The sequence below is a fragment of the Arachis ipaensis genome, chromosome B10, assembly GCF_059453495.1.
Source record: "Arachis ipaensis isolate K30076 ecotype BB chromosome B10, ASM5945349v1, whole genome shotgun sequence".
Lineage (NCBI taxonomy): Eukaryota > Viridiplantae > Streptophyta > Magnoliopsida > Fabales > Fabaceae > Arachis > Arachis ipaensis.
The window spans coordinates 142,768,224-142,780,127 of NC_142435.1; the positions used below are offsets into that span (position 1 = coordinate 142,768,224).

The 11,904-nt window shown below is 36.0% G+C and overlaps 1 protein-coding gene across 1 annotated transcript; it reads left to right on the forward strand.

Moving 5' to 3' along the window:
* Nucleotides 1–4,707: 4,707 nt before the first annotated feature.
* Nucleotides 4,708–8,973, forward strand: RPK2 (receptor-like protein kinase 2). Its single transcript, XM_016324757.3, has one exon. The coding sequence runs from the start codon at nucleotides 5,003–5,005 to the stop codon at nucleotides 8,432–8,434; it is 3,432 nt and encodes a 1,143-aa protein (XP_016180243.1). The 5' UTR covers nucleotides 4,708–5,002; the 3' UTR covers nucleotides 8,435–8,973.
* Nucleotides 8,974–11,904: the final 2,931 nt, after the last annotated feature.

The following is an 11,904-nucleotide window of genomic DNA, read 5'->3' on the forward strand; positions in this document are numbered from 1 at the left end:
AGGGAGGAGAGTGTCATTTTAGTATCTCGCAGGGGAGGGGAGTGGAATTTTCTCTTTTATAAATATCTAATTTAATTTAATTTTTTATTTTCTATTTTTTGAATTAATTATATTTTAATTATGTGCCATTATTAATATAAATATAAATTTCACTAAATTTATTAATTTTTTGATCTATTTTAATGTTAGTATTGTGATTAAGATATTTGTTTTGATACTAGTGAAAATCTATTGATATTATAGTTAGATGATAGACTTTGTGAATTAATTGTTACTCTTATTGTATCAAATTAAGATACTATTATAGTAGTACTAACAAATTTTATGTTTTTTTATTAGTTATTTTTATAATTTGAGACTTGATTTTTCATAAAATGTTAGTAAAGATATATATTTCAAATTTTAATTTTAAGTTTTTGATTATTTTATATTTTTTATTTATGTGAGATCGATTTTATCGATTGAACCAATAATTTATCGGTTGAACCAATAAATTAATAAACCAGTAGATTGGCCGATTCGATCACCGGTTCAATTCTGACAACTATGCTTTGACTTTCATCCAGAAATAAAAACCGATATCTAATTTTTTATATGTCTCATTCCTAATAAATTTTACATTCAACAAAATAAAACTTTTAAATTCAATCAAAACGATTACAAAAATGTGTCACATGTCACTCTCTCACTACAATTAAAATCAAATATTTCTCTCCAAAATTAAAGAGTTCTTCCATCTCTACTAATTTTACAACCAAAATATATCACATGTCATTCTCTCATTGCAATTGAAATAAAATATTTTCCTCCAAAATTAAAGAGTTCTCCTCTCCCCCTCTCCCTTTATCTATCCCTCTCATTCCTTCAACCACTCTATCTCTTTTATATATAATTATCAATGAATCAACGAATAATTAAAATTAAAATTAATGAATCATCAATGTGCAACATGATATTCTTTAATTATATTAAAATTAAAATTGAAATATTAAAATTGAAACTAAAATATAACTATATATTATATTATATTATATATTATTATCTAATTTGATAACAAAATGTGTCACATGACACTCTTATTAAATTTAAGAGAAAATATTTTTCTCTAAAATTAATAAACTTCCTTTCTAAATTCTCTCATCTACCTCTCTCCCTTTTTTTTTATTTCTCTCTACCTTTCTCACTCTATATATAATTCTAATATATTTATATATTATTATCTAATTTAATAATCAAATGTGTTACATTACATTCTCTTATTCAAATTGAGAAAAAATATTTCTTCCCAAAATTAATAAACTCCCTTCTTAAATTCTCTCATATATCTCTCTCTCTCTTTTTATTTCTCTCTACTTTTCCCACTCTATATATAATTTGTAATTTATATTTATATTATTAATTTGACAAATCAAAATGTGTCATCAGATATTTTTTATTATAATTAAAATAAAATTTTTTCTTTCAAAATTAACAAGCTCCCTCTCTCAATCTTCATCTTTATCTTTCTATCTCTTTTCTCTCATTCTCTATTTTTTCTATCTTTGTATTCTACAAAAAATAAAATTAACAAAATAATATAATTCAAATAAAAATTATTATTATTATTATTATTATTATTATTATTATTATTATTATTATTATTATTATTATTATTATTATATACATTTTTTAGTTTTTTTATTTAATTTTAAATTTTTACTGTTTATCTTTCTAATATATATTTTTATTTTTCTTCTTTCAAATATTTATTAAATATAATTTAGAGAGAATACTAATGTTATGATTAAAAGTTAAAATCAAGATTCAATTGTTTAAAAAAAAATTGAATTAATTTTATAACTATCAATGTAATTTTTTTCATGCTAATATCTAATTATATTTTTATATACATAGAAAAAATATTATTTTAAATAGCAAGCATAAAAATTAATTATTTCTATTTGTGCAACAGACTTAACATATAATAAAAAATATACAAGTTAAATCGTTTCAAATTTTAGATAACGAATACTAAAATTAATTATTAGTAATAAATCAAACTCTTTCACCTGAAAATGATAACTAAAAATCTTATTATTGGATTTTTTATCTACGGAGATTCTGATCTTTTTAGTCGATGGAGACTTTTATCTCCTACAATCTTTTTGTAAAAATAGTTTGATTCTATAAATTTTTTGTGCTATAATCTATAATGTCAGGACAAAATCAACATAATTTTAAAAGATTTATATTCCCGTAATGTAATTATGGATAAAAATATTAGTACATTATAATTGAGTGGTAGGACATTTGTTACAGATGACTTCACCTATTTATAAGCAACATATTTAAACTTTACTGCTGCTATTTTCACAAGTACTGTATGAAAAAATAAACAACCTAAACTAGGGTTAGAAGTGAGTCGAGTTAGACCAAGTTCAAACTCGACTCATAAAAATTAAGCTTAGTTCACAGCTCGACTTATTAATAATCGAGCCTATTTCTTAAGTTCAAGCTCGCTTTACCGAAAGCTCACAAACTGGCTCGAACTCACGAGCTAACTTAAATAATAGGAACATAATCGATAATTCTATATGAGTAAATTATAACTTATATGTTTTAAGAAATATTTAAAAAGATTAATTCTATATATTGTTTATCTATGGGATAAGTATGATTTTGGTCCCCAACGTAGAGGCTGTAAATTTATTTCGTCCCTGACCTTTTTTCGCTCTAAAATGGTTCCCAAAGTTTCAGTTTGTTTTAAAATCGTCCTTCTTACCAATTTTAATTTTTTATTATCAAATTACCCTTTATTAAAAAAATTATAAAATAAAATAAATATAAAATAAATATAAAATAAAAAAAATAAAAAGAAGAAAGAGAGGGATACGAGAAGGAAGGAGGCGCAGAAGGGGGAGCGCAGAAAAGGAGGGGGGAGGAGGAGGGGAGAGAGAAGGGGGACCGCCACTACACCACCGCTCCGCCGCCCTGCCGCCCTGCACCACCGCACCACCACCAGAAGAAAGAAAGGGATACAGAGAAGTGGGGAGAGAAAGAAAGGGGGCGCAGAAAAGGGGGAGGGGAGGAGGGGAGGAGGGGAGGGGGGAGGGGGGAGAGAAGGGGACCACCGCTGCACTACTGCCGTCGCACCACCGCCCCGCCGCCCTGCCGCCCTGCACCACCACCATTTCCATTTCTTCTTCTTCTTCTTCTTCTTCTTCTTCTTCTTCTTCCCACCGCCCCGCCGCCTCGCCGCCCTGCACCACCGCACCACCACCATTTCTTCTTCTTCTTCTTCCTCTTCTTCTTCTTTCTCGCCGCCACGCCGTCCTGCCTCCCTACCGCCTTGCACCAGCACCACCACCATTTCTTCTTCTTCTTCTTCTGAATTGGATTTTTTGTGAAATTTCTGGTTGTTGATTATTGTTTAAAGTGCACGTTGCTTGATTTTTCTGCTGATGATGATGATGATGACTATGATGATACTGGTGGTGGTGGTGGTTCTGGTTAAGGTAGGTTTCTGTTCTGGTGGTGGTGGTAGTGGTGAACTGGATTTGTTTGTGAAATTTTTGGATTTTGTGAAATTTGTTGTGGAATATTGTTGTTGCTGAAATTTGTTGTGGAATATTGTTGTGGATTTCTGATGATGATGATGATGACGACGACGATGATGATTTTAAAATTGGTGGTGGTGGTGGTGGGTTCTGGTGGTGGTGGTGGTTCTGTTCTGGTGGTGGTGGTGGTTGATTTTGGAGTGAAGGGAGAAGGGTATTTTCGTCCGAAGGACGATTTTAAAACAAATTGAAACTTTGGGGACCATTTTAGAGCGAAAAAAAAGTCGGGGACGAAATAAATTTTCAGCCTCTACGTTGGGGACCAAAATCATACTTATCCCTTTATCTATCAATAAATTATAAATTTTTTATTTATATCCTACATAAAAATTATATATAAAAAATAAATATAAAATTTTAAGTAATTAAGATCATTAAAAGTATTTTATATGTATATATATAATATTAAAAATATATATTAAATACATATAGAATATGTGTATTAATAATTATATATATATATATATATATATATAATTAAGTTTGAGTCTAAAATTGAATTCATTAATTAAATAAATCGAACTTGAACTTAAATAAACTCAACTCATTAGCTCATAAATTTAGCTTATCAAACTATTAATAACTCAAACTCAAACTTACTCGTGAGCTGACTTACTTGCTTCCAGTCCTAACTTAACCTACCACATTTCACCGTTTGAGTACAAAAAATGTTACTTTATTTTCGCAGTCAGTATTGAAAATGTTTGTTCATTTTCGCTATCAGCATTAGTGAAAATGTTGCTCATTTTCGTAGTTACTAGCAACGAAAATGTCAAAAATCGTATAATGTTTGTTTTCATAATCTTAGCCTGCAAAAAAAAATGTATAAACGGATAAATTTGTGTAGTCTAATTTATTTGAGTAGCTCTTTTTATTTAAATAAAAAAACCGTGTACAACAAACATTTTTTCTTTTGTATAATATGACGTAAGCCTGATGTATTCAGGAATTTGTATATAACGTGGCATCTTCATTTGTTGACTGTACATGGTCACCACCATATCCTACCTGGCACGTACTGGACCCTCTCACCATCCAATCCCAATTCCCAGACGCCACGAAACACTCCCTCACGAAAATCAAAATTAATTAAGAATCATTATCATTTATTTTTTCATTTTATTTTATTTTTTTTTTGGAAAAAGAAAACACTGTTGCTTAGAGGAAGAAAAACGCGTTTTGTGAAAAAGAACACCGTTGAATCTTGTTTCTCTCCTCCTTCTTCTCCTTCTCCTCTCTCTCATCCCTTTTTTTTCTTTCTTGCAATTTTCCTTCAAAATCGGGATTAGGGTTTTCAGAAAAACCCTTTTCTCCCTTCTTTACTCACTCAAGGGAGAAACAAACAAAAATAAAAGAAGATTTTTGTTTTGTGTTTTGAATTCCAGTTTTGCATCTTCTTCTGTGAGATGTTTTCTTCTTCTTCTTCTTTTCGTTCCAGTTCAGTGATCAAATGGAGCACCTTCACTTCTCAGTTCCACTTTATGTTCCTCCTTTTCCTCCTCCTATTTTCGTTTCACAAAAACGACGCCGTTTCACCCTCTTCCGACAAATCCCTACTTCTCAAGCTCAAAGACTCTATCTCCGACCCCTCCGGCATGCTCTCCACGTGGATCCCCACCGCCGGCAACGACTCCGACCACTGTTCATGGCGCGGCGTACTCTGCGACTTGGCCTTGCCGCCGCGCGTAGTAGCCATCAACCTCACCGGAAACGGCCGGAGCAGCCGAAGCTTCTGCTCCGATTTCGCTCAATTCCCTCTATACGGCTTCGGAATCAGGCGGAGCTGCAACGGCAGCGGCGGCTCCCTCTTCGGAAAGCTCCCGTCGGTTATCGGCGAGCTTTCCGAGCTCAGGATCCTCTCTCTCCCCTTCAACGGCATTGACGGCGAGATTCCCGGCGAAATTTGGGGGTTGCGGAACTTGGAGGTGCTTGATCTAGAAGGGAACTTGGTGACCGGTCACCTACCGTTGCGGTTCGAAGGTTTGAAGAAGCTGAGGGTTCTGAATTTAGGGTTCAACAGAATCATTGGAGAGATACCGAGCTCAATTGTATCACTCGAGAGCTTGGAGGTTCTGAATTTGGCTGCTAATGGTTTGAATGGTTCTGTTCCTGGTTTCTTAGGGAGGCTTAGAGGGGCGTATCTGTCATTTAACGAGCTCGTCGGCGTTATCCCGGAGGAGATAGGGGACAATTGTGGGAGCCTTGAGCATCTGGATTTGTCAGGGAACTTCTTGGTCCAGGGCATTCCGGTAAATTTAGGTAACTGTACCCGGTTGAAGACTCTGCTTCTGTATTCGAATCTTTTGGTAGATGCCATTCCCAGTGAAATCGGAAAGCTTAAGAGCCTTCAAGTGTTGGATGTTTCGAGAAACACGCTCAGTGGTCCGGTGCCACGCGAGCTAGGGAACTGCTCGGAGTTGTCTGTCCTTGTGCTCTCAAACCTCTTTGATCCCACCGGAGGTGCGGCGAGGGATTCCGGGGATGATTCTTCAGCAGGGCAGCCAATTTCTGTGAACGACGAATTCAATTATTTTGAAGGTGCATTGCCTGCGGAGGTTGCACTGCTTCCAAAACTGAGATTGTTGTGGGCTCCCATGGTTAACCTGGAAAACGATTTTCCAAGAAATTGGGGCAGTTGTGACAGGTTGGAGGTGGTTAATTTGGCTCAGAATTACTTCACCGGGGAGTTCCCCAACCAACTTAGGTCCTGCAAGAAGCTGCATTTCCTTGATTTGAGCTCAAATAACTTCACTGGTGAGCTTTCTGCTGAACTTGGTGTTCCTTGTATGACTGTCTTTGATGTTAGTGGGAACATTTTGTCCGGTTCGATACCCGAGTTTGTTGGTGATATCTGTCCCCCTGTTCCTTCATATAATGGGAATCTCTTTGAATATGATGACTTGTCCCTGCCATATGCATTGTTTTTTATGTCGAATGTTAGGGATAGAACTTCCATTCTGCCATCATTAGGAGGATTTGGTCTATCTGTGTTCCATAATTTTGGGGTAAACAACTTAAGTGGCATTCGTTCTCTGCCAATAGCAACCGACCGGCTAGGGAAAGAAACTGTGTACACATTTATTGTTGGAGAAAACAAGATTTCCGGGCCGTTACCATCGAATCTGTTTGATAAATGTGACAGTGTAGATTCGCTGCTATTAAATGTCAGTTATAATAACTTGTCTGGTAAGATTCCTTCCAATGTTGGCGCAATATGCAAATCACTGAAATTTTTGGATGCATCCGGAAATCATATTTCGGGAGCAATTCCTGCCGGTTTTGGCGACGTGGTTTCTCTTGTTGCTCTTAACTTAAGTCGGAATCAATTACAAGGTCAAATTCCTTCCAGCCTTGGTCAATTGAAGGATCTAAGGTTTCTCTCTTTGGCACGCAATAATTTAAGTGGCTCGATTCCTTCAATCTTGGGGCAGTTGCACTACTTAGAAGTCTTGGACCTTTCTTCCAACTCGCTTACTGGTGAGATCCCTGAGGCTATTGTGAACATGAGAAACCTAACTGATGTGCTCCTCAACAACAACAAGCTTTCTGGCCACATACCTCCTGGTTTGGCTAGCCTCCGTACGCTCTCTGCATTTAATGTGTCTTTCAATAACTTATCTGGGTCCTTGCCATCACATAGCAGCTTAATTAAATGCAGCAGTGCTGTGGGGAATCCTCTTATACGTTCTTGTCGTGGATTTTCTCTCTCTGTGCAATCACCAGATCAACAAGGGCAAGCAACAGATAATTCTGAGAGTGCTGCACCAGAACAGGCTTCTAGCAGTAAGAGTGGGTTCAACTCCATTGAAATAGCATCCATAACTTCTGCATCAGCCATTGTTTCTGTTCTTATAGCGCTAGTGATTCTGTTCCTTTACACAAGGAAGTGGAAACCAATGTCCAGGGTTGCTGGGTCCACAAGAAAAGAAGTCATTGTCTTCACTGATATCGGGGTTCCATTGACATATGAAGATGTTGTCCGTGCCACTGGGAATTTCAATACAAGCAACTGTATTGGGAATGGAGGGTTTGGGACAACCTACAAGGCAGAGATATCACCAGGGACTTTGGTGGCAGTCAAACGCCTGGCAATTGGACGCTTTCAAGGTGCTCAACAATTCCATGCAGAGATTAAGACCCTTGCAAGGCTTCATCACCCAAATCTTGTCACACTCATCGGTTATCATGCTTGTGAGACAGAGATGTTTCTCATATACAACTATTTGCCAGGTGGCAATCTGGAAAAATTTATCCAGGAGAGGTCAACAAGAGCTGTGGATTGGAGAATTCTTCACAAGATTGCATTAGACATAGCCCGTGCACTTGCCTACCTGCATGATCAGTGTGTACCTCGAGTTCTTCATCGAGATGTCAAGCCCAGCAACATCTTGTTGGATGATGATTTCAATGCGTATCTGTCCGACTTTGGATTGGCCAGGCTTCTGGGTACTTCAGAGACCCATGCTACCACTGGTGTAGCAGGAACATTTGGTTATGTGGCTCCTGAATATGCCATGACATGCCGTGTTTCTGATAAGGCTGATGTGTATAGTTATGGTGTTGTGCTTCTAGAGCTGCTCTCAGACAAGAAAGCATTGGATCCTTCATTCTCCTCTTATGGGAATGGCTTCAACATAGTAGCATGGGCATGCATGTTACTGAGGCAAGGAAGGGCTAAGGAGTTCTTCACTGCCGGGTTGTGGGATGCAGGACCAGGAGATGATTTGGTAGAAGTCCTACACTTGGCAGTTGTGTGCACGGTGGACTCGCTCTCTACCAGACCGACGATGAAACAAGTTGTGAGACGGCTTAAACAACTTCAGCCCCCATCATGCTAGCCCCACCGCATTTTGTGAGGTTGTTCTCGTCTGACATATAGTGATTTTAGAAATTTGCCACCTTGTTAATTTGTAATTTGGCATTTGATGCTTTTCTTTTTTCTTCCTTTTTTTTTTGTGTTTTTTCTTAGGTTGAGTTCCAAATTGTATGTAACACCCCCCATTGTATATTTTATTATAGTTGTGCCCCCAATTTTCCATGCTCTTTCCTTGATTAGGTTTAGGGGGCTTGGGGAAGATTCTGCAGAAGAATGCAGATATTTGATATCCACGACATGCCATGCGATGCCATACATGCCTATGCCATATGATGTATTTCTCCAAATAAAATCATAGCATACAATCAATTTCCTCAACTTATTTCGCATCTTTGGCAGAACTAGAGTGAGGAGAAAAAGAAAAGAAAAGAAAAAGAAAAAAAACACTATTCTTTTTCCTATTGGGTGTAAATGTAAGGGAAGGCATGTGTCCCCCACATGATCCTAACAATGTCTTTGGTTCTGGTTGCATATGACAAGTTTACTGTAAGTTGTTTCTCAGGTGTATGTGTATTCTCCGGTAGAGATGCTATTATGTTTCTCATTGTTACAACAAGCAGCAATGTTGACCGGGTTTTTAGCAATTCTTGTTTCTGATGTGACTGATAAAAGTTCCTTTCACCTTTGGTAATGAGTTGGTGCCAACTGTGATTCTAGTATCCCCGGATTTTGCTCAAGGGTAGCAGAAATGGAAGATGATCGCATGAGCAATTATATATTCTAGCTTTCTTTAAAAAAAGAAAAGTGTAGTGTTTGCCCACTTGTTTGAACAGTGAGGAATAATATTAGAGAAAAAAAGTAGTTGTTAGAAGCTTGTAAATAGGCATAAATGAAATAGAATTGAGTAAGTTGCTTTAATTGGCATAGCTTGATTGACTGAATATCAAAATACTGTATTCCATTTTTCTGATCATGAGTACACACATTGTTGAGTTGAGAACTATATTTGATTTGATTTAATATGATGTACAATGGCATGTGAAAATGAAGTGTTCAGAATTTTCTTGTTGCAGTTGGGACCAAACCATACGAAATGCATTTACTAGAAAATAATTATGAAAACTCCACGGAAATTAAATCTTAAGAGGTTTTCATAATATTCATATAATAATAGATTTTAGTGGCTGCAATAGCACCTTCGAAATTCGAATTGACTGGTAAGTAGATTTAGTCAGCAGGAACTTTTCAATGTTGTGTTCTGCCCAGAGACAAAATTTAGAGGAATCTAAGATAATGGTTAATGAACTATATATAAAATCTGATTTTAGGGTATATTTGATTACGTGAGTATAAATGAGTTTACTATTTAAAATCGTATATAAAGTTCATCTTCTAATACATGTAATTTCCCATGCGCAAATACCGAAGAATATATAGTATATTGCATAAGCACTAAGCAACATGTTAGCTAATCTTGCTTAATTATGAGTACAATTCACTAACCCTATTGTACAATGACGATTTGCAAGTTATAATTAAGAAAATTTATCTTGATGAGTTTCACACTTCTCTAAATTCTCTCTTGAAGGATTTTTCGCCTTAGAGAAGGAGAATGTTGGAAAAACGTGCTTCTCCGTGTATGGTACGTAGTATACGATTACACATGTAATACAATAACATCTTTATTAATTATTTAGAAAATTCAAATTCAACATACAATACTGCAATAGAAACTGGACTTCTTACAAACCTTGAGGGATTTCTTTTTGTTATTTTCTGCCTCACAACTACAGCTTTGGACCAGTAGTACCGTAAATGACAGATGAAGTTCACATGTGATATCATTGAGTGCGTATGCTTTTTTTTTTTTTTTTTTGTTCTGAATTATTATTGTGTTAAATTTAGAATAAAGTGGTAATTAGATCTTTAACAATTTTGTATTCGGACTATTTAGTCTCTAAAGTAAAAAAGTAACAATTACATTTCTCAGGCAGACGATGAATTGGTTCTTCTTTCAGTTCCTACTTTCTTCCTAACATAAAACCTAACATCGTTTTTGACGTGTACTGTTAAAGTGAATGAAGTGTCTATTAAATACCAAAGTGAAATTACCCCAAATGATAAGAAAAAATTAGATCTTTAATGTGATTTGATTTTAATCTCTCCCAAACCCTAATTGTGCAGAATCTCCAATTAATCACCTTGAAAGTGTGCTGCAATTGCAAAAATGAGGGAAGGAGTATTCGAAAACGACGTTGTCCAATTACAAAAGTGGCAGAGACGGACATATCATTTCACGTAATGGGACAACTAAGCAACTCTGTTCTGTTTTGTTTCATGGGCTGACAGAAGGATGTAATAAGTCCGACGTTTGTTATTCTGAGAAATGTAATTGTTACTTTTTTTTCCTTTACAGGCTAAATAGTCCGAATACAAAATATTCAAGGATCTAATTATCACTTTACTTTTGAATATATATGTTTGTACTTGCTTTTGAATTTATTATACATTTGTGAGATGGGGCTTTACTTGGGTTTCAGTTTAAATTTAACATTATCCTGGTTTTGGGGTGGTCAATATCGAGGGTAAAACTATTTTGGACTTTTCCTCAACTTTTGATCTCCTCATTGCAAATACATGTTTTAAAAAGAGAGACGAACATCTTATAACCTGTAAGAGTGGCATGACAATCTCTCAAATCGACTTCTTGTTGAGGAGAGTCGACCGAAAATTTTACATTAATTGTAAAATTATTCTGGGATAGAGTTTAACAACACAATATAGGATGCTTGTCATGGATTTTTGAGTTGAGAAAAAATTGAGGAAAAGACATCGTACAAAGAACCCAAGGATGAGGTGGTGGCGGATGAAAGGTGAAGAACAAAGAAGCTTCCTAAGATGGGTAGAAGAAGAGGCAAAGTGGGATGGGAACGAAAGTGCGGAGGAGATATGGAGAGAGATGACAGAAGTTATTAGAAGAACAGCAAAAGAAAGTTTTGGTGATTCCAGAGGGATAGGACCAAGAGACAAGCAGTCCTGGTGGTGGAATGCGAGGGTACAAGAAAAGATAAAGGCAAAAAGGGTGTGCTTTAAAGAGTGGTCTTTGTGTCACAATGCAGATAATTGGAAAAAATATAAGGCGGCTAAGAAAGAAACAAAAGTGGCTACAACCGAAGTAAGAATAAGAGCATATGAGGGTCTCTACCAGTCCTTAAGCACGAAATAAGGAGAAAAAAGCATATATAGAATCACAAAGAGTCGTGAAAGAAGGACGAGAGACTTGGATCAGGTTAAGTACATAAAGGATAAAGACGAGGAGATGTTGGCTCAATAGGAGAATATCAATGAAAGGTGGAAGATCTACTTCTACGAGTTATTTAATGAAGGACAGAAGACTCTTCCGAGCCTTGGTTGTAAGGCCCACATCGGTTGGAGAGGGGAACGAAGCATGCCTTATAAGGGTGTGGATACCTCTCCCTAGCATGACGCGTT

What these genes read in the sequence shown, in the direction of transcription:
- RPK2 (XM_016324757.3), top strand. Translation starts at nt 5,003, where the DNA reads ATGTTTTCTTCTTCTTCTTCTTTTCGTTCCAGTTCAGTGATCAAATGG.